General features: G+C 50.7%; 1 protein-coding gene across 3 annotated transcripts in view; it reads left to right on the plus strand.

The window, feature by feature from the left end:
- Positions 1–761: 761 nt before the first annotated feature.
- CCDC93 (CCC complex scaffolding subunit CCDC93) overlaps positions 762–23,435 on the plus strand; it is a 49,511-nt gene continuing 26,837 nt past the window's right edge. Inside the window, exons 1-6 of one of the 3 annotated variants that reach the window (XM_075828978.1) lie at positions 762–898; positions 12,463–12,576; positions 12,673–12,767; positions 17,982–18,093; positions 18,436–18,534; positions 19,015–19,071. In XM_075828978.1, coding sequence (XP_075685093.1) covers positions 848–898; positions 12,463–12,576; positions 12,673–12,767; positions 17,982–18,093; positions 18,436–18,534; positions 19,015–19,071 — 528 coding nt within the window. In that variant the 5' untranslated portion in view covers positions 762–847. The remainder of the gene's footprint in view (positions 899–12,462; positions 12,577–12,672; positions 12,768–17,981; positions 18,094–18,435; positions 18,535–19,014; positions 19,072–23,435) is intronic. The other 2 variants (XM_075828979.1, XM_075828980.1) reach the window with 2 other exon arrangements.

Below are 23,435 nucleotides of genomic sequence, written 5' to 3' on the forward strand. Positions count from 1 at the left end.
TGGCAGTATTATATTAGCGGGCACAGTGTGTTGCTGTATTATATTAGCGGGCACAGTGTGTTGCTGTATTATATTAGGGGGCACAGTGTGTGGCTGTATTATATTAGGAGGCGCAGTGTGCGGAGGTATTATATTAGGGGGCACATTGTGTGGTTGTATTATATTAGGGGGCACATTGTGTGGCTGTATTATATTAGCGGGCACAGTGTGGGGCTGTATTATATTAGGGGGCACAGTGTGGGGCTGTATTATATTAGCGGGCACAGTGTGTGGCTGTATTATATTAGGGGGCACATTGTGTGGTTGTATTATATTAGGGGGCACATTGTGTGGTTGTATTATATTAGCGGGCACAGTGTGTGGCTGTATTATATTAGGGGGCACATTGTGTGGTTGTATTATATTAGGGGGCACATTGTGTGGTTGTATTATATTAGGGGGCACATTGTGTGGTTGTATTATATTAGGGGGCACATTGTGTGGTTGTATTATATTAGGGGAGCCAACACACTGCCACCTTCCTATCAGTCCCGGCACAGCGCCATCTGCTGGACATCGTATTCCTTAGTCACATCACAGCGCCACCTCCCGGTCACCGAGCTCCTATCAGTCCCGGCACAGCGCCACCTTCTGCACAATGCACTCGGTCCCGGCACAGCGCCACCTGCTGAATAATATATTCCTCTCAGTCCCGGCACAGCGCCACCCCATGGATATTGTGAATCGGTGACATGACCGGAATCTTTATAACTGTGCCTGTAAATCACGTGACTCATCTCGAAGCAGATCATGTGATTGGTCACGTGCGTCCTCATCTTCCGTGGACAGCGGGCGCCGGGAGGAGAGAATGTCCGGGGACCGAGGAGAGACACGGCCGGAGGTAATAATATCGTGTAGGGTGTGTAACCTCCTATATACCCCCTGTTCGTGCATGTAACCTCCTATATACCGCCTGTGTGTGCATGTAACCTCCTATATACCCCCTGTATGTACATGTAACCTCCTATATACCGCCTGTTCGTACATGTGACCTCCTATATACCTCCTGTGTGTACATGTAACCTCCTGTATACCGCCTGTGTGTGCATGTAACCCCCTATATACCCCCTGTATGTACATGTAACCTCCTATATACCCCCTGTATGTACATGTAACCTCCTATATACCCCCTGTATGTACATGTAACCTCCTATATACCCCCTGTATGTACATGTAACCTCCTATATACCCCCTGTGTGTACATGTAACCTCCTATATACCTCCTGTGTGTACATGTAACCTCCTATATACCTCCTGTGTGTACATGTAACCTCCTATATACCCCCTGTATGTACATGTAACCTCCTATATACCGCCTGTGTGTACATGTAACCTCCTATATACCCCCTGTGTGTACATGTAACCCCCTATATACCCCCTGTATGTACATGTAACCTCCTATATACCCCCTGTATGTACATGTAACCTCCTATATACCCCCTGTATGTACATGTAACCTCCTATATACCTCCTGTGTGTACATGTAACCTCCTATATACCGCCTGTGTGTACATGTAACCCCCTATATACCCCCTGTGTGTACATGTAACCTATATACCGCCTGTGTGTACATGTAACCTCCTATATACCCCCTGTGTGTACATGTAACCTCCTATATACCCCCTGTATGTACATGTAACCTCCTATATACCCCCTGTATGTACATGTAACCCCCTATATACCCCCTGTATGTACATGTAACCTCCTATATACCCCCTGTGTGTACATGTAACTCCCTATATACCCCTGTATGTACATGTAACCTCCTGTATACCGCCTGTGTGTGCATGTAACACCCTATATACCGCCTGTGTGTACATGTAACCCCCTATATACCGCCTGTATGTACATGTGACCTCCTATATACCGCCTGTATGTACATGTAACCTCCTATATACCCCCTGTATGTACATGTAACCTCCTATATACCGCCTGTTCGTACATGTGACCTCCTATATACCTCCTGTGTGTACATGTAACCTCCTATATACCGCCTGTGTGTACATGTAACCCCCTATATACCCCCTGTGTGTGCATGTAACCTCCTGTATACCCCCTGTGTGTACATGTAACCTCCTGTATACCCCCTGTATGTACATGTAACCTCCTATATACCTCCTGTGTGTGCATGTAACCTCCTGTATACCCCCTGTATGTACATGTAACCTCCTATATACCCCCTGTTCGTGCATGTAACCTCCTATATACCCCCTGTGTGTGCATGTAACCTCCTATATACCTCCTGTGTGTACATGTAACACCCTATATACCGCCTGTGTGTACATGTAACCTCCTATATACCCCCTGTGTGTGCATGTAACCTCCTATATACCTCCTGTGTGTACATGTAACACCCTATATACCGCCTGTGTGTACATGTAACCTCCTATATACCCCCTGTGTGTACATGTAACCTCCTATATACCCCCTGTGTGTACATGTAACCCCCTATATACCGCCTGTGTGTACATGTAACCCCCTATATACCGCCTGTGTGTACATGTAACCTCCTATATACCCCCTGTATGTACATGTAACCTCCTATATACCCCCTGTATGTACATGTAACCTCCTATATACCGCCTGTATGTACATGTAACCTCCTATATACCCCCTGTATGTACATGTAACCTCCTATATACCCCCTGTATGTACATGTAACCTCCTATATACCCCCTGTATGTACATGTAACCTCCTATATACCCCCTGTATGTACATGTAACCTCCTATATACCGCCTGTATGTACATGTAACCTCCTATATACCCCCTGTATGTACATGTAACCTCCTATATACCCCCTGTATGTACATGTAACCTCCTATATACCGCCTGTATGTACATGTAACCTCCTGTATACCGCCTGTGTGTACATGTAACCTCCTGTATACCCCCTGTATGTACATGTAACCTCCTATATACCCCCTGTGTGTACATGTAACCTCCTGTATACCGCCTGTGTGTACATGTAACCTCCTGTATACCGCCTGTGTGTACATGTAACCTCCTGTATACCGCCTGTATGTACATGTAACCTCCTGTATACCCCCTGTGTGTACATGTAACCTCCTGTATACCCCCTGTGTGTACATGTAACCTCCTGTATACCCCCTGTGTGTACATGTAACCTCCTGTATACCCCCTGTATGTACATGTAACCTCCTATATACCCCCTGTATGTACATGTAACCTCCTATATACCGCCTGTATGTACATGTAACCTCCTATATACCGCCTGTATGTACATGTAACCTCCTATATACCGCCTGTATGTACATGTAACCTCCTATATACCCCCTGTGTGTACATGTAACCCCCTATATACCCCCTGTATGTACATGTAACCTCCTATATACCCCCTGTATGTACATGTAACCGCCTGTATACCCCCTGTATGTACATGTAACCGCCTGTATACCCCCTTTGTGTACATGTAACCTCCTGTATACCGCCTGTGTGTACATGTAACCCCCTGTATACCGCCTGTGTGTACATGTAACCCCCTGTATGTACATGTAACCTCCTGTATACCGCCTGTGTGTGCATGTAACCTCCTATATACCGCCTGTGTGTGCATGTAACACCCTATATACCGCCTGTGTGTACATGTAACGCCCTATATACCGCCTGTGTGTACATGTAACCCCCTATATACCGCTTGTGTGTACATGTAACCCCCTATATACCGCCTGTATGTACATGTAACCTCCTGTATACCGCCTGTGTGTGCATGTAACCTATATACTGCCTGTGTGTACATGTAACCTCCTATATACCGCCTGTGTGTACATGTAACCTCCTATATACCCCCTGTGTGTACATGTAACCCCCTATATACCCCCTGTGTGTACATGTAACCCCCTATATACCCCCTGTGTGTACATGTAACCCCCTATATACCCCCTGTGTGTACATGTAACCTCCTATATACCCCCTGTGTGTACATGTAACCCCCTATATACCCCCTGTATGTACATGTAACCTATATACTGCCTGTGTGTACATGTGACCACCTATATACCCCCTGTGTGTACATGTAACCTATATACCCCTTGTGTGTACATGTAACCTCCTATATACCCCCTGTGCGTACATGTAACCTCCTATATACCCCCTGTGCGTACATGTAACCTCCTATATACCGCCTGTGTGTACATGCGACCCCCTATATACCTCCTGTGTGTACATGCGACCCCCTATATACCTCCTGTGTGTACATGCGACCCCCTATATACCTCCTGTGTGTACATGCGACCCCCTATATACCTCCTGTGTGTACATGCGACCCCCTATATACCTCCTGTGTGTACATGTAACCTCCTATATACCCCCTGTGTGTACATGTAACCTCCTGTATACCCCCTGTGTGTACATGCGACCCCCTATATACCTCCTGTGTGTACATGTGACCCCCTATATACCTCCTGTATGTACATATAACCCTTAGGCCTCATTTACACGAGCGTAATATACGCGCGTGCTTTTCACGCATGTCGTACGCACCTATATTACTCTATGGGGCAGTTTAGACGATGCGTCAATTTTGCGCAGCGTGAGTGCGTTGCGTAAAACTCACGACATGTTCTATAATCGGGCGTTTTTCACGCAACACGCACCCATTGAAGTCAATGGGTGCGTGAAAACAACGCATGCCACACGGACGCTACTGCGTTGCATGCGCGAAAATCACGCAAGAGCTGTCAAAAGGATGAATGTAAACATAAAAGCACCACGTGCTTTTCTGTTTACAAACATCCAAACGGAGTGTCAAATTAGAGATGAGCGCACCGAACTTCACCGGGTTCGGCCGAACTCGTTTTGACCGAACTCGGCAAAAAATGTTCGGGTACGCGACGTCAGGAGACAGTCACTGCCCACGGTGCTGAAAGACTTAAACTGTTTCAGCACCATGGACAGTGACTTTCGATCACAATATACATATACGTGTAAAAAAAAAACAGAAGTTCGGACTTACCGATAAGTCCCGGCTCCTTCCTCCAGTCCGACCTCCCGGGATGACAATTCAGGCCAAGTGACAGCTGCAGCCAATCACAGGCCAAGCACAGGCTGCAGCCAATCACAGGCTGCAGCGGTCTCATGGCCTGCCGCGTCATCCTGGGAGGTGGGGCCGGATGACAAGAGAGGGACGCGTCACCAAGGCAACGGCCGGGAGACCGGACTGGAGGAAGCAGGGAGTTCATGGTAAGTGTGAACGTCTTTTTTTATTCACAGGTTGGTGTAGATTGTGATCGGCATTCACTGTCGAGGGTGCTGAAAGAGTTACTGCCGATCAGTTAGCTCTTTCAGCACCTTGGACAGTGACGGGCGTCGACTAGCCTCATCTCTATGATGGCGGCTGCGCGAAAATCACGCAGCCGCGCATCATACACGGATGACACACGGAGCTGTCAAATGCATTTTGCGCGCGCAAAACGCAGCGTTTTTTGCGCGCGCAAAACGCACACGCTTGTGTAAATGAGGCCTTATAGCTTTACATGTCCCCAGGAAATTACACTGAGAACATATGGGATTAAGTAGTAACAAAAAAGTGTTGAACAAACCAGAATATGTTTTACATTCTTCAGTTGCCCCCTTTTGCTTTGACGGCTTTGCACTCTTGGCATTCCCTCCGTTCTCTTCGTGCGGTCGTCACCTGGAATGTTTCTCAATGAACAGGAACGACTTGTGAAGAGTTAATTTGTTGAGTTTCTTGTCTTCATAATGTGTAAGAGGCCATCAGTGGTGTGTGGCGGTATAATAATGTGTAAGAGGCCATCAGTGGTGTGTGGCGGTATAATGTGTAAGAGGCCATCAGTGGTGTGTGGCGGTATAATGTGTAAGAGGCCATCAGTGGTGTGTGGCGGTATAATGTGTAAGAGGCCATCAGTGGTGTGTGGCGGTATAATGTGTGAGGCCATCAGTGGTGTGTGGAGGCGGTATAATGTGTAAGAGGCCATCAGTGGTGTGTGGAGGTATAATGTGTAAGAGGCCATCAGTGGTGTGTGGAGGTATAATGTGTAAGAGGCCATCAGTGGTGTGTGGCGGTATAATGTGTAAGAGGCCATCAGTGGTGTGTGGCGGTATAATGTGTAAGAGGCCATCAGTGGTGTGTGGCGGTATAATGTGTAAGAGGCCATCAGTGGTGTGTGGCGGTATAATGTGTAAGAGGCCATCAGTGGTGTGTGGAGGTATAATGTGTAAGAGGCCATCAGTGGTGTGTGGAGGTATGTGTAAGAGGCCATCAGTGGTGTGTGGAGGTATAATGTGTAAGAGGACATCAGTGGTGTGTGGCGGTATAATGTGTAAGAGGCCATCAGTGGTGTGTGGAGGTATAATGTGTAAGAGGACATCAGTGGTGTGTGGCGGTATAATGTGTAAGAGGACATCAGTGGTGTGTGGCGGTATAATGTGTAAGAGGACATCAGTGGTGTGTGGCGGTATAATGTGTAAGAGGCCATCAGTGGTGTGTGGAGGTATAATGTGTAAGAGGCCATCAGTGGTGTGTGGAGGTATAATGTGTAAGAGGCCATCAGTGGTGTGTGGCGGTATAATGTGTAAGAGGACATCAGTGGTGTGTGGCGGTATAATGTGTGAGAGGCCATCAGTGGTGTGTGGAGGTATAATGTGTAAGAGGCCATCAGTGGTGTGTGGCGGTATAATGTGTAAGAGGCCATCAGTGGTGTGTGGCGGTATAATGTGTAAGAGGCCATCAGTGGTGTGTGGCGGTATAATGTGTAAGAGGCCATCAGTGGTGTGTGGCGGTATAATGTGTAAGAGGCCATCAGTGGTGTGTGGCGGTATAATGTGTAAGAGGCCATCAGTGGTGTGTGGCGGTATAATGTGTAAGAGGCCATCAGTGGTGTGTGGCGGTATAATGTGTAAGAGGCCATCAGTGGTGTGTGGCGGTATAATGTGTAAGAGGCCATCAGTGGTGTGTGGCGGTATAATGTGTAAGAGGCCATCAGTGGTGTGTGGCGGTATAATGTGTGAGAGGACATCAGTGGTGTGTGGCGGTATAATGTGTGAGAGGCCATCAGTGGTGTGTGGCGGTATAATGTGTGAGAGGCCATCAGTGGTGTGTGGAGGTATAATGTGTAAGAGGCCATCAGTGGTGTGTGGCGGTATAATAATGTGTAAGAGGCCATCAGTGGTGTGTGGCGGTATAATAATGTGTAAGAGGCCATCAGTGGTGTGTGGCGGTATAATAATGTGTAAGAGGCCATCAGTGGTGTGTGGCGGTATAATAATGTGTAAGAGGCCATCAGTGGTGTGTGGCGGTATAATAATGTGTAAGAGGCCATCAGTGGTGTGTGGCGGTATAATGTGTAAGAGGCCATCAGTGGTGTGTGGCGGTATAATGTGTAAGAGGCCATCAGTGGTGTGTGGCGGTATAATGTGTAAGAGGCCATCAGTGGTGTGTGGCGGTATAATGTGTAAGAGGACATCAGTGGTGTGTGGAGGTATAATGTGTAAGAGGCCATCAGTGGTGTGTGGCGGTATAATGTGTAAGAGGCCATCAGTGGTGTGTGGAGGTATAATGTGTGAGGCCATCCGTGGTGTGTGGCGGTATAATGTGTAAGAGGCCAACAGTGGTGTGTGGAGGTGTCATAATGTGTGAGGCCATCAGTGGTGTGTGGCGGTACCATAATGTGTAAGAGGCCATCAGTGGTGGGTGGCGGTATAATGTGTGAGGCCATCCGTGGTGTGTGGCGGTATAATGTGTAAGAGGACATCAGTGGTGTGTGGCGGTATAATGTGTAAGAGGACATCAGTGGTGTGTGGAGGTATAATGTGTAAGAGGCCATCAGTGGTGTGTGGCGGTATAATGTGTGAGGCCATCCGTGGTGTGTGGCGGTATAATGTGTAAGAGGACATCAGTGGTGTGTGGCGGTATAATGTGTGAGGCCACCCGTGGTGTGTGGCGGTATAATGTGTGAGGCCATCAGTGGTGTGTGGCGGTATAATGTGTGAGGCCATCCGTGGTGTGTGGCGGTATAATGTGTAAGAGGCCATCAGTGGTGTGTGGCGGTATAATGTGTAAGAGGCCATCAGTGGTGTGTGGCGGTATAATGTGTGAGGCCATCCGTGGTGTGTGGCGGTCGGATTGCTTCACGCTTCTATTTAACTACTGATCTATTCCACATTCCACTCAACTAAATAGAGGAGCGACCGTCCGTTATCACTTTAAGGCCCCGTTCACACCCTAAACTAAAAACGGCTGTAAAATACGGAGCTGTTTTCAAGGGAAAAATAGCCTCCTTTTTTTCCATTTTTTTTTTTTTTTTTTTTTTTTACGCCTGTTTTTGGAGCTGGTTTTCTATTGACCCAATGAAAAACGGCTTAAGAAGTGACATGCGCTTCTTTTTTGCAGCGTTTTTTTTTTTTTTTAACAAGCCGTTTTTTCAAATGGCTGCATAAAAAAAATACGCCCCGTCGGAACGAAACGCCCTTTTTCCCATTGAAATCAATGGGCAGATGTTTAGAGTTGTTCAGACTCCGTATTTTTAGCCGTGTGAACAAACCCTTAGACGTGAATGTCGGTTAATCCGGAAAATGTCAAGAACGTTGATGGTTTCCATGACTGCACTTGAGACCTTCAAGCTCTATGATGAAACTGTCTCATGAGGAGCGCCCCAGGAAAGGAAACTAAGAGTGACCGCTGCTGCGGAGGGGAAGTTCATTAGTCACCAGCCTCCGAAACCCCAGATTACCAGCACCTCCGAGATCAATAACCAGACACATCTCCACATCAACCGTACAGAGGAGACGCCGAGAATCAGGACTTCATGGTGGAATTGCTGCAAAGAAGCCTCCGCTGAGGAAGAAGAGGAGACGCCGAGAATCAGGACTTCATGATGGAATTGCTGCAAAGAAGCCTCCGCTGAGGAAGAAGAGGAGACACCGAGAATCAGGACTTCATGGTGGAATTGCTGCAAAGAAGCCTCCGCTGAGGAAGAAGAGGAGACGCCGAGAATCAGGACTTCATAGTGGAATTGCTGCAAAGAAGCCTCCGCTGAGGAAGAAGAGGAGACACCGAGAATCAGGACTTCATGGTGGAATTGCTGCAAAGAAGCCTCTGCTGAGGAAGAAGAGGAGACACCGAGAATCAGGACTTCATGGTGGAATTGCTGCAAAGAAGCCTATGCTGAGGAAGAAGAGGAGACACCGAGAATCAGGACTTCATGGTGGAATTGCTGCAAAGAAGAGGAGACGCCGAGAATCAGGACTTCATGGTGGAATTGCTGCAAAGAAGCCTCCGCTGAGGAAGAAGAGGAGACGCCGAGAATCAGGACTTCATGGTGGAATTTCTTCAAAGAAGCCTCCGCTGAGGAAGAAGAGGAGACGCCGAGAATCAGGACTTCATGGTGGAATTTCTGCAAAGAAGCCTCCGCTGAGGAAGAAGAGGAGACGCCGAGAATCAGGACTTTATGGTGGAATTGCTGCAAAGAAGCCTCCGCTGAGGAAGAAGAGGAGACGCCGAGAATCAGGATTTCATGGTGGAATTGCTGCAAAGAAGCCTCCGCTGAGGAAGAAGAGGAGACGCCGAGAATCAGGACTTCATGGTGGAATTGCTGCAAAGAAGCCTCCACTGAGGAGGAAGAAGAGGAGACGCCGAGAATCAGGACTTCATGGTGGAATTGCTGCAAAGAAGCCTCCGCTGAGGAAGAAGAGGAGACGCCGAGAATCAGGACTTCATGGTGGAATTGCTGCAAAGAAGCCTCCGCTGAGGAAGAAGAGGAGACGCCGAGAATCAGGACTTCATGGTGGAATTGCTGCAATGAAGAGGAGACGCCGAGAATCAGGACTTCATGGTGGAGTTGCTGCAAAGAAGCCTCCGCTGAGGAAGAAGAGGAGACGCCGAGAATCAGGACTTCATGGTGGAATTTCTGCAAAGAAGCCTCCGCTGAGGAAGAAGAGGAGACGCCGAGAATCAGGACTTCATGGTGGAATTGCTGCAAAGAAGCCTCCGCTGAGGAAGAAGAGGAGACGCCGAGAATCAGGACTTCATGGTGGAATTGCTGCAAAGAAGAGGAGATGCCGAGAATCAGGACTTCATGGTGGAGTTGCTGCAAAGAAGCCTCCGCTGAGGAAGAAGAGGAGACGCCGAGAATCAGGACTTCATGGTGGAATTGCTGCAAAGAAGCCTCCGCTGAGGAAGAAGAGGAGACGCCAAGAATCAGGACTTCATGGTGGAATTGCTGCAAAGAAGCCTCCGCTGAGGAAGAAGAGGAGACACCGAGAATCAGGACTTCATGGTGGAATTGCTGCAAAGAAGCCTCTGCTGAGGAAGAAGAGGAGACACCGAGAATCAGGACTTCATGGTGGAATTGCTGCAAAGAAGCCTCCGCTGAGGAAGAAGAGGAGATGCCGAGAATCAGGACTTCATGGTGGAATTGCTGCAAAGAAGCCTCCGCTGAGGAAGAAGAGGAGACGCCGAGAATCAGGACTTCATGGTGGAATTGCTGCAAAGAAGAGGAGACGCCGAGAATCAGGACTTCATGGTGGAGTTGCTGCAAAGAAGCCTCCGCTGAGGAAGAAGAGGAGACGCCGAGAATCAGGACTTCATGGTGGAATTGCTGCAAAGAAGCCTCTGCTGAGGAAGAAGAGGAGACACCGAGAATCAGGACTTCATGGTGGAATTGCTGCAAAGAAGAGGAGACGCCGAGAATCAGGACTTCATGGTGGAATTTCTGCAAAGAAGCCTCCGCTGAGGAAGAAGAGGAGACGCCGAGAATCAGGTCTTCATGGTGGAATTTCTGCAAAGAAGCCTCCGCTGAGGAAGAAGAGGAGACGCCGAGAATCAGGACTTCATGGTGGAATTGCTGCAAAGAAGCCTCCGCTGAGGAAGAAGAGGAGACGCCGAGAATCAGGATTTCATGGTGGAATTGCTGCAAAGAAGCCTCCGCTGAGGAAGAAGAGGAGACGCCGAGAATCAGGACTTCATGGTGGAATTGCTGCAAAGAAGCGGAGACGCCGAGAATCAGGACGTCATAGTGGAATTGCTGCAAAGAAGCCTCCGCTGAGGAAGAGGAGACGCCGAGAATCAGGACTTCATGGTGGAATTGCTGCAAAGAAGCCTCCGCTGAGGAAGAAGAGGAGACGCCGAGAATCAGGACTTCATGGTGGAATTGCTGCAAAGAAGCCTCCGCTGAGGAAGAAGAGGAGACGAGCTCGGGCCAAGAAACACAAGGAATGGACATTAGACCGGTGGAAATCTGAACTTTGGCCTGAGGAGTCAAAGCGTGAGATTTTGTGGTTCGAACCGCCACGTGAGAAAAGGGGAGCGGATGGTTTGTACTCGTGGGTTCCACCATGAAGCGAGGAGGAGTGAGGGGGCTTTACTGGGGACACTTAACCAGCGTGTCTACCCCACAATCTGCAGCGACACGTCACCACATCTGGTCTGTGCTTAGTGGGACCATCATTTCAACTGGACAAAGACCCCAATTACCTCCAGGCCATAGAAGGGCTGTATGACCAAGAGGGAGAGCGATGGAGGGCTGCGTCAGGTGACCTGATCTCCACAATCGCCCAAACTAGACCCAGTTGCGGTCAACTCATCCCAGACATCTCAGAGCGAAGGACGAGCAGCCAAAAAGTGCTCCGCACCTCTGGGAACTGCTTCAGGACTGTTGGCAAATCATTCCAGGTGATGACCTCATGAAGAGTGTGCGAAGTCGTCATCAAAGCAAAAGGGGGTAACTTTGAAGAATGTAAAATATAAAACCGATTCTGGTTTGTTTAACACTTCTTTTTTTTTAAACTTCCGTGTGTCCCTTTATAGTTATCGCGTCTTCAATATGAATCAACAAAGTAGAAAACAAGAAAACCCATGGAATGGAAAGGGGTGTCGGAGCTTAAGGCTATGTTCACACGGGGTATTTTGCCGAGTTTTTTGACGCGGAAACCGCGTCGCAAAACTCGGCAAGAACGGCCCGAGAACGCCTCCCATTGATTTCAATGGGAGGCGTCGGCGTCTTTTTACCGCGAGCAGTAAAACTGCCTCGCGGGAAAAAGAAGCGACATGCCCTATCTTCGGGCGCTTCCGCCTCTGACCTCCCATTGACTTCAATGGGAGGTAGAGAAAGCGTATTTCGCGCTGTTTTATGCCCGCGGCGCTCAATGGCCGTGGGCGAAAAACGGCGCGAAAATCACCGCGAAAATCGGCGTGCAGGGAGAGGAAAATCTGCCTCAAAGTTCCAAACGGAATTTTGAGGCAGATATTCCTCCCCCAAAATACTCCGTGTGAACATAGCCTTAGACTCTGACTGTATGTACGACTGTTGCGGTCCCGTGTAATGTATATACTTGGTTTGTGTCTCCCGGTGGCGCTCGGCTGTCGGTAGAGCAGGAGACGTCTTGTGCTCGGGGGAGGGTGATGTTCGGACTCCGGGTTTAGTTATTGTGTGATTTGTGTCTCTAGGTGGAGTCTCGGGAGGATGAGGAGCAGCAGGTGAAGCTGGTGGAGATCCTGGAGCTGCTGGTGGCCGCCGGATACTTTAGGGCCAGAATTAAAGGCCTCTCCCCATTTGACAAGGTGACGGGGGCTGAGACAAGTCGTGTGTCGTGTGCTACATAAGTTGTGGTGTCTTCCATTCATGTGACCTCTGCCCCCTGTGTGTTCTCCCTGCAGGTGGTCGGCGGGATGACTTGGTGCATCACAACCTGTAACTTTGACGTTGACGTGGATCTGCTCTTCCAAGAGAACTCCACTATTGGACAGAAGATGTGAGTAGAGCAGGTGCAGCGACGTCACTGGGGGGGCTGTGTAACATCGGGGGAATTACTGGGGGGCTGTGGTTACGTCAATTGGGGGGGGGCCGAGACTGGGGGGCTGCTGAATGAGGGGTTGGGTTCTCATGAATAATCGGGGGCAGGGAGTGAGGGGGGTGCTGAATGAGGGGTCGGGTTCTCATGAATGAGGGGGGAGGGGGGGCAGGGAGAGTGAGATCAGGGAATGTTAGCGGCCCGCTGTAATAAGATGAGTTTTCAGGACACGTTTATAACGGTGGATGTTGGGAGTTGTTGTGATTGTCTTTGGTAGAGGATCCTGGAGAACTGGTGCAGTAGGAGAGACGTCTTGGTGCTGGGATTGGGGGTTCGGATTATGGAGGATTTTAATCATTGGTCGTTGGCAGGACGTAGAGCGCGAGTGGTAGACGGAGATGTCAGGAGGTGCAGCACTGGGGGGGGGAGGAAGAAGTGTAAATGGGCAAACCGTGTAGTGACTGTGATAGGATCACTAGGGCAGGTAGTAGGACGAGGAGGAGCCTGGAGACAGGCGGGGAGAGGGACTGGAGGAGGTGTGAGGGGAGAGGGACTGGGGGAGGTGTGAGGGGAGAGGGACTGGGGGAGGTGTGAGGGGAGAGGGACTGGGGGAGGTGTGAGGGGAGAGGGACTGGGGGAGGTGTGAGGGGAGAGGGACTGGGGGAGGTGTGAGGGGAGAGGGACTGGAGGAGGTGTGAGGGGAGAGGGACTGGAGGAGGTGTGAGGGGAGAGGGACTGGAGGAGGTGTGAGGGGAGAGGGACTGGAGGAGGTGTAAGAGGATATGATCACTAGGACAGGTAGTAGTTAGAGAAGGAGAGAGACTGCAGACTTCTGTTATTGGGTCAAATGCTGAGAGTGAAGAAGAGGGAGTGCGGGAGGGAAGGGGCTCGATGTTACTGGGGGACTGGGAGATAATATCATGGCGGATGTTGTCAATTTTTACTTTAAAATAAGTGGCCGGCTCTTCAGCGCTGAGATCTGTGATCGGCGTCTGCATTTTAGGACTAACGAGGGAGTGAAAAGTATCAGAGACGTTTTGGATTATTAGATGGTGGAGACGAGGAGGTGACATGGACTTGGCACGGTGATGGTGGAGACGAGGAGGTGACATGGACTTGGCGCGGTGAAGGTGGAGACGAGGAGGTGACATGGACTTGGCGCGGTGAAGGTGGAGACGAGGATGTGACATGGACTTGGCGAGGTGAAGGTGGAGACGAGGTGACATGGACTTGGCGCTGTGAAGGTGGAGACGAGGAGGTGACATGGACTTGGTGCTGTGAAGGTGGAGACGAGGAGGTGACATGGACTTGGTGCTGTGAAGGTGGAGACGAGGAGGTGACGTGGACTTGGCGCTGTGAAGGTGGAGACGAGGAGGTGACATGGACTTGGCGCTGTGAAGGTGGAGACGAGGAGGTGACATGGACTTGGCGCGGTGAAGGTGGAGACGAGGAGGTGACATGGACTTGGTGCGGTGAAGGTGGAGACGAGGAGGTGACATGGACTTGGCGCGGTGAAGGTGGAGACGAGGAGGTGACATGGACTTGGCGCGGTGAAGGGCAGAGTTGTAAATTCTCAGCATAAATTTGTAATGGAGGAAGTTGTAAGTCTTGATATTGGGGAACAACATTTTAATCAGAATATGTCTTGGGGGAGCTCCCTGGGTGGGTTTCCTGCCCAGGATACGATGAGCACGTTCCACTGCGAAATATGAAGACTGATTCCTTACCCACCGTTTCTCCGATCCTATTAGATATGAAAGCAGCCGTATCTTTCCCCTCCGCACCTTCCGGAAAGCCCAGTAAACGGCTGTTACATCCTCGAGGTCCGCTCTTTTCTCAGCTCTGTATTTCCGTCTCCTCCCGAACCGTTGCTGATTCCTTAAGTTTAAATGTATTTTTGCCTCCCGCATCTTTAAGCCGGTTATGGATTTTATTCGTAGCCTCTCGGATCAGAGAGACGTCGCTCTGAACTTCACCCATTTGAATGGAGAGATTATATTGTGCCGAGTTACTTATCGTGAGGGAGATCCTTGGCCGTCACTGAGCAGCTCATTCGATGCCACCTCCAAAGCTGCATAACCGGTGCCAGATACATAACCAGGTGGGGGGTCCACTTTATTTTTGGCACGGTCTCTCTGTGCTGTACGTGTTTCACCCTGAGGGAATTGCCAAGATTTCTCTGTTTTGGCTGAGGATTCCATTTTGCTCTTCTGTTTGGGCATCCTCCTCCCATTGGTTTTCTGATAATTTGGTTTTTGGCCCATCTTCCGGTTTAAGTATCTCATCTCACAACCACCACAAACCATCTACTTTACAAGGGCCGACTACCCCAACTCTTCTCGGGCTTTACAAACAGACCCCAGAGCCAGTCAAGAAAACCTTCGGTCCTCCTACAAAGCTTCAAGGCGCCTACTAAGATCTGGCTTACGAGAGGTTGAGGAGACCAATGTCCAGCTCCAATAACCCGTTCAGTATCACAGAAGTCACAGCACTATTTATGGTTCGTATGTGAATGTCGTTTCAGTTGGTTATAAGGGGGTCGCCCCTATAAATCCTTCCCGTTAGTATCTTATCTTCCATCAGTACATTTATGGAGTGTCGTGTGCCCCTCACCCATCCAAAGGACCCAGGTACCTGGTGGGCTGAGGTACACACAAAAACCCATCAATATCGCCAGAGGCAAAAAGATTGGCCCTTGTTTCCCGGACACCTATGGAACGCTTAGTGTTGTGACCTGTAACTTTATTATAAACGATAAGCAGCGAAATGAAGATTCAAAGCGCAATGTGAACTGGAGTCTCCGTACAATGATGCTCATAATAGTCCGTAGTCAGTGGCGTCTAAGGTCAGAGTCTCTGGCGGCCGCACCGCCTGTATCAAACACCCGGGATCCGCGGCTGCGCTCCGCCTGATAAGGGACTTCGAATCGTCCGAAAACACTGAATTTTAAAAAAGAGAGAAGAGCCCCCCCCGACAGGTTTCACCACCGAAGTGGCGTCCTCAGGGGAAAATGGGGCTACTGGCGGCGAACGCAGCTATAATGAAACATATTTATGAGGTTAAATCAGTGATAACAATAATTAAAAAAACAAAAAAAAGAATTATTTGAAAATACAGAAGTTGTCTGCGGGGCTCACAGGAAGTTCAGGATCCAGGGCTCCCCTATATTCACAGGAAGTTCAGGATCCAGGGCTCCCCTATATTCACAGGAAGTTCAGGATCCAGGGCTCCCCTATATTCACAGGAAGTTCAGGATCCAGGGCTCCTCTATATTCACGGGAAGTTCAGGATCCAGGGCTCCCCTATATTCACAGGAAGTTCAGGATCCAGGGCTCCTCTATATTCACGGGAAGTTCAGGATCCAGGGCTCCTCTATATTCACAGGAAGTTCAGGATCCAGGACTCCTCTATATTCACAGGAAGTTCAGGATCCAGGGCTCCCCTATATTCACAGGAAGTTCAGGATCCAGGGCTCCTCTATATTCACAGGAAGTTCAGGATCCAGGGCTCCCCTATATTCACAGGAAGTTCAGGATCCAGGGCTCCCCTATATTCACAGGAAGTTCAGGATCCAGGGCTCCCCTATATTCACGGGAAGTTCAGGATCCAGGGCTCCCCTATATTCACGGGAAGTTCAGGATCCAGGGCTCCTCTATATTCACGGGAAGTTCAGGATCCAGGGCTCCCCTATATTCACGGGAAGTTCAGGATCCAGGGCTCCCCTATATTCACGGGAAGTTCAGGATCCAGGGCTCCCCTATATTCACAGGAAGTTCAGGATCCAGGGCTCCTCTATATTCACGGGAAGTTCAGGATCCAGGGCTCCTCTGTATTCACATTATTCACAGGAAGGCCACGAAAGTGAAGCCCTCATGGAGTCCACGAGGACTGAGACTGTTTAGGCGGTAAATCCACCGCGCTTCCTCCTGCAACAACCTACGGTCTTTGACCTCCTCGTGGACCAGGTTTCGGCAGGGTGACACCCCACATTGGCTGGATCTAGTGTCATTCTCATGTGCCCGGATAATGGGGTGTCTTCCTGACGCTTGATAGAACTTAAGTGTTTGGAGATTCGTCTTCTAAACTGTTGGATGGTTTTGCCGACAAACTTTAGGATATGGGCATCGCGCAATATATACAACGCCCGCACGCTGCACCTAATGGGGGCCTCCCTTCTGTGGCCTTCCTGTGAATAATATGAATATAGATGGAGCCTGAACTTCCTATGAGCCCCGCAGGCGACTTCTGTATTCAAATAATTTGTGGTGTTCTAAATATTGGTGACACGGCTTTAGCCTCCTAAACACGGGTAATGCGGTCGCGTACGAAATCTCCACTGATGTCTTGTCTTGAAATATATTTATGCGTCGCTGGTGTTTCCATTCTTTCAAGATTCTCAGATCCTTTCAAAAAATCTTCTATACGTGTCCCCTCTGCCCGTCCCCTCTGTGCCCGTCCCCTCTGTGCACGCCCCCCCCCTCTGCGCACACCCTGTCCCCTCTGTGCCTATCCCCTCTGTGCACGCCCCGTCCCCTCTGTGCCTGTCCCCTCTGTGCACGCCCCCCCTATGCGCTGCTCCTCTTCTGCGCAGTAACCCCGGTCCCCTCAGTCCTGCTCGTCCAGGGAGGAGAGGGGAAAAAGGCTCCGCAGAACGTCACACGGGGGGGGAGGGGAGTCTGCAAGGACACGTCTCAGCAGGGCGGTGCTGCGGGACTCTGCCAAGTTGCTGAATGGCCGGCAAGTATCTGTGGTGGCTATCCGTGCTTAATGCCGCTTCCAGCGGAGGGGCTGCTTGCCTAGTAGCGACGCACATCCAGCAGGGCAGTACAGAGGAGCGTTCCGTACTGTGGGGGGCGCGCCTGATCACGTCCGATGACTCTTAACTCTCGGCTCCTGGATGAGGCATGGCAGGCAACGCCAGGAGGGCGGAGCTAGTGCGGCACACGTGACCTACGTCCCACAATTTTGACATTTAAAAAACGATGGCTCGTAGAATAGCGCTGCCATCGGGGGTTAGGCGTTAACCAGGCGATGTATGTAAAGGAGCGTCTCGTGGGCCCTTGTTTTTGTTAGTGGTAAAACAATGGAGAGGTGGAGCTTCAATTCTTATAAATTGTCGCAGTGGGTGGGGACATTAGAGGGATCGGCCTCATGCTCCGCCTCTTTCTATTTCAGAGCATTAACCGAGAAGATTGTGTCTGTTTTACCGAAAATGAAATGTCCCCATCGCCTGGAGCCCCATCAAATCCAAGGTCTAGACTTCATCCACATCTTCCCGGTCATCCAGGTAACGAGCTGCTGGGGGTCCGCGGTACACTCTGAATTTAGAGCTGGGCAAGGCTGCTGCGGTGGTCTTAACTGGCTGTGGGGGGGCTGGTTTCCCTGTGGGTTCAAGGTTGCTCTGGGCGTGGGTGGCTGGTTGCCGTGGGGCGGGGGTTGCTCAGGGTGTGGGGGGGCTGGTTTCTCGGTGTGGGGGGGCTGGTTGCCGTGGGGCGGGTGTTGCTCAGGGTGTGGGAGGGGCTGGTTTCTCTGGGGGGGCGGCTGTTTCCCTGTGGGCGTGGGGTGGGTGTGGGGGGCTCATGTACTGGATTTGGGTTGCGTGTTCTCACTGGTATCATGTCCCGGGCAGTGGCTGGTGAAACGTGCCATTGAGACGCGGCAGGAGATGGGAGATTACATCCGCTCGTATTCGGTGTCTCAGTTCCAGAAGGATCACAGTCTCCCTGAGGTGAGTGTTGCGTCACACTGGGTCAGTTCTGTGCGGCTCAGGTTGATGCCCCTCCCCCGGCTGAGCGGCTGTGAGGGGTCGTGGGCTCACCGGTTCTAGCTGCTGATGTTGCGGGTGGTCCTGTGGGGGAGGGGGATTTGCCTGTTCTTTTGGTGGTTTTCTGTTCAGGTTAGTGGGGAAAGAAATGCTAAACCCCCCGCGTAGTGACCCCGGAATAGCCGAATATTTAATAGAACTTCCCAGAATGCTGCGCTGCAGTTCTTTGTGTCTGGGGCAAGTGGAGCTGCGTCCCAGTGTCCCCGAAAACTCCAGAGCGGTGGACGTCGGAGGCGCAAATTACAGGGACGCGGCGCAGGGAGGAGCTTCCTTGTAATATAGCTGCAAATTTATGATAAAAAATTCACATTATTTGTCACCCCTGGGGGGCGCTGCTCAAAGCCTCATCTTCTCCATGTCCGCCATCTTGCTTTATCTTCACAGGACGCAGAGTTCATCAGCCGGAGAGGGAAAGCCGTGAAGACCCTCAACGAGACCTTTGTGAGTTTAATCCAATGTTTACCTTCTGTTTGGGGTCATGTGACTTGTCCGCCCAGTTATATCTTCCGTCTAGGCGGAGATCTGATCGTTGCAGGCCGAAAGCTGCAAAGACTTCACCAGAGGTTCCTGAGTGGAAGTTGTGTGGACGGTGTCCCTATGACAACACTGCATGGCTTTGAAACCCCTCAGATCTCCGCAGAGAATGTAGAGAATAAATCTCCGTGCCGTTATGATGATTATCTCCATACACCAGCGGTGCGAGCGGAGATGAGGCTTAATAATCTTATTCGGGGTCCGTGTCCTCCTCACACGCGTGACCCGCCCCTTCCTGCTGGCGGTTGGCGCAGCGCCTCGTTACCGGACATTGCCGCTTGGTAATGACGGCTGTGAGATCCTCCTCATGACTCACCGCTGTTGAGGCTCTTGGGGTTACAGACCCCTCGTCTCTACACTTATTCCTTCAGTCTGAGTGCCCCTTACTCCTCACCCTCTACACGTAAACTTTACTACACGAAAGCTGAAATGTAAAGCTCCGCCCACTGCGCAATGCTGGTTTCTTGTTCGTTACATTGGGGGGCACCGAGGCGTGACAGTAAGAAATGTAAATGTGGCCCCTCCTACAGGATAGGCCCCTCCCCCAGACACTGAGCGGTTCAGTCGTGGCTCGCAGGAGGCCGACACTGCTCATAATTCCGCCGAGTCTCCACCATTTTTATGTTCGTTTTATTATTTCTTTTCTTCCCTCTTTAGCTGGGACGCAGGTTTCACGGTCGCCTTGTTGTCCCCACGGCGGGCGCACGGTGTCCTATTACAAATGCACTGCTGTCCAACCGGCCTATGAAGACCCCCCCACAGCCTAAGGAGCACCCCTCACACTTCTCCCACCAGTGGCCCTTAGTAAAGGAGGTCACGCTGAGGGGGCTGGATGTTGTGTCTGAAACCCCCACCCCCTCCGGGCCGCCGCTTCTATACAGTACCGTCAGTACACTCATTGGTCCGCTGTACTCCGCCTACCAGTCTCTACCGGTTTGCGGGCATTGCCGGCCCTTATTGTTACGAGGTGCTACTTCCAGCCTATGGGGCCGGTGGTGCCTTTTTCTCACTCTACTTTACAAGCTGAGGGGGGGGGCAGTTTCTTTCACTCGTCGAATCACGCTCCAGTGCACTTATTTCACTTCCTACATGGGGAATCCGCCTCCCTTTCTGCTTCGCCGGTCTCCCTCACATAACAGTCGTTCTAAAATCGTGGCGCTCCGTGGGTGAAGCCTGTGTATCCGCTCTGTGTCTCCTGTGTTCGGATGGACGCGGCTGGGGACCCAGGAGCTCCTGACCAGCTCTGCTGCATCTTTGCCTCAGGAGTGACATCAGAAACCAGGTAGGACGGGCCCTTGGCCTTTCTCTACTTCCCTACAGGTGCCCTAGCCTGCAGTCTGGGGCTTCCGCCCTGTCGGAGTAGGTACTTATCCTAGCAGTCCTAGGTAAAGGCAGCCATCCGTCCCTAAATAGTAGTATCTATAGCTGTGCAGTCCTGAGTGGTTCTATTGGTTTCTTCACTCCCACTAGTCCAGTGTGTGGTTCAGTGCCCCCCCCCCCCCACGTCTACAGCCATGTCTGACCCTGAGGGAGAACCCTGAAGCCAAACGGCCATCACCATTTATTCTGCCTGTTCCAAGTGCAGTACTAAGTTTCCTTGTGCTCCGTCTACTCCCTTATGCGATGCGTTGCCGACCTCCTGGCCAAACACCTGCGGCTCCTGCACCCCCGCCACCCCCAGTATTGCCCACCCCTGGTACGATGGGTCTGGATCCTGAATGAGCTCATTCCCTTTTCAGAACGGCTGATAACCTAGAGAACATCATTTAGTCCATGATGAGCATGATCCCTACTTGTCCCCTGGACTCTGTCCATGTATTTCTAACGCGACAGGCCCCAAATGCGGGCCAGGTCTGATTGCCTATCTTCACTTTCATCGGCCTCCTCTGCCTCACCTCCCCTACCGGAGGTAAAGTCCAGTACTTCTCCCCCTAAAAGAGGTCTTGTCCGAGAACTAACTGTCTGATTCGGTTGACAAGGGATCTGCGCCTCGAGGTTCTTCCGATTTAGGGCTGTCCTTACTGATTCCACACCTTCCCCTTCATCTGACTCCATTTCTTGAGGCCTCCGGCTACACCCAACACCCAATTTTTGCCACAGTCGGGGTCAACAGAGCAGGCACGGAATTGGCGCACAAACATCGACATGACCTGCTCTCGGGTCCTCCGGAGGAACTACTAGATCTGTCTCCTCTCATCTCCAATGCATCCATGTTCCTATGCGAGTCTGCCCTTGATGCTGCCTGTCTGGTAGCTTGGGCCTCGGCTTCTTCCATGGCTATTCACAGGAAAAACTTGGCTTAAAGCTTGGTCTGCTGATTTTTAGCTACCAAGTGGTCCCCGACCTCGCTTTTCTTTGCAGGTTTCGGTCTCTTTGGACCTAGATTGGATGAAATTATCTTGGAGGCTACGGTTGGTAAGAGCACCCTCTTCCTCCAAAACCGGGTCAAGCAGAATGCGCTTGTCAAAGGCAGGTCCTTGTCTTCAGTCTTTTCGTGTGTTTTCCAACACTGCGTCCTCAGGTCTGCAGATTTACCAGGATCGGAAGGTCAAACCTTCCCTTAAGATTCACCCCTCCTGGCAACCCCAACTTCAATCTGCAAAGCCTGGAGCCGGTTAGTCCACTTCTTCCTGAAGGTACCCCCCCCACTCCGATTCAGTCGAGTGGGGGGGGGGGGCAGGCTTCTGCACTTCGACGTCAGACTCTCACACTTTTCGAATGCCTGGGCTCAGGAAGTGGTATTTTCCAGATACAAAACCAAATGTCCCAGTCTTCCTCGAGCGCTGCTTTTAGTCTGTTGTTCACTAGTACCCCTTCAGGGCGGCCACCTTTTTTCGAGCAATCAACTCTCTGCTCCTTCAAGGCGTTATCATTCCGGTATTCCCAACCCAAGGGTTTTGGAGTTCTAGTCCAACCTTTTTGTCATATCAAAGAAGGACAGCTCAGTTTGGCCCATCTTGGACCTTCGCGCGTCTCAACGCACATGTCTGGGTCTGTCGTTTTCGTATGGAATCCCTTCTATCGGTCATCGCTTCCATGGAACAGGGTGAGTTGGGCCTCAAGGACGTGTATCTTCATGTTGCTATTTGCCAGATTCACCAGTGCTTCCTGCGCTTTGCAGTTCTGTCCCATAATTTCCAATTTTTGGTCCTTTCTTTCGGCCTGACAACGGCTCAGTCTTTACAAAGGTTCTGTCCATCGTGATGGCGCTCCCATACCTGGACGACGTTTTAATAGAGTCCCCCTCCAGGGAGGTCAACGAGGTGGTGCTCCAGATCACTCTGGACACCGTTACGGTTCGATTATTAACCACTCCAAATCCTGCCTGTAGCCCCCCCCCCCGGCATTCTGTATGAGGGTTCTGGGAGCCGTGCACTCGAGGTAGAAGAAGATTCCACGGCACTCGCCATTCTGTAAACCTCAAAGTACCAACTTCTTCTAAATGCTACACCTGCTCGCTCGGCACGGCTCAGGAGAATGATGTTTGCTGGTCATAAGTGCATCAAACAGCCCATCTCATGGGGCAAAAACATGAATTACTCCACACCGAGGTGGAGCTTCTCTTCCGGGCAGAAGCCCGGGCTCCTTTAGGTCTGAATGACTAATGATTTGAGTGCGTTTTTAGATCCATAACTTACAAAACATTTATATGTATCGCATAATATTGTGTTCATGTGATGTCATTAAAGTTTTCCCATTTGTATATAAGGGGGCAGGGTTTTCTAACGCTGAGGCCTTGACAAAGCGTGGGGACGCGCAAAACGGCCGTAGACTTTGTGCTCCACGTCAGTTTTACCTTTTTCTGCCAAATAAAAGAAGAATTGTTGACTGAATGGTGAGTGCTGTGGAGTTTTCTTCTCCCTCGTGCGGTTTCAGTATCTTTTTCTATACGCCGCTGCGCTCCACCCATCTTATAGATGTAACATCTCGTTGGGGATCGTGCATGGTGCTGGGACATGTGGTACTCCAAGAGTCGGAGCAGTGCCGCTCTATCTCTCCTTCTATTTGAAATTGTGTTCTTGGAATCAAAGTGACCTTGATCGAGACAATCCGCTTTGCACAGTTCCACACGCTCCCCCTTCAGCAGGCGATCCTCTCCTGGTGGAAACATTCCCTGATCTCCCTGGACCTGCAGTTCATCCTTCCCTTCGTAGTCCATGGCTCGCTTTGGTGGTGGATCCCCTCTCCGGCCGTTTCCCAGGGTCGCTCCTTCCTTCCGCTTAACTGGCTGATCCTCTCGATGGATGCCAGGCCCTAGGGGTGGGGGGCAC

The sequence above is a fragment of the Rhinoderma darwinii genome, chromosome 6 (genome assembly GCF_050947455.1).
Source record: "Rhinoderma darwinii isolate aRhiDar2 chromosome 6, aRhiDar2.hap1, whole genome shotgun sequence".
Taxonomy (NCBI): domain Eukaryota; kingdom Metazoa; phylum Chordata; class Amphibia; order Anura; family Rhinodermatidae; genus Rhinoderma; species Rhinoderma darwinii.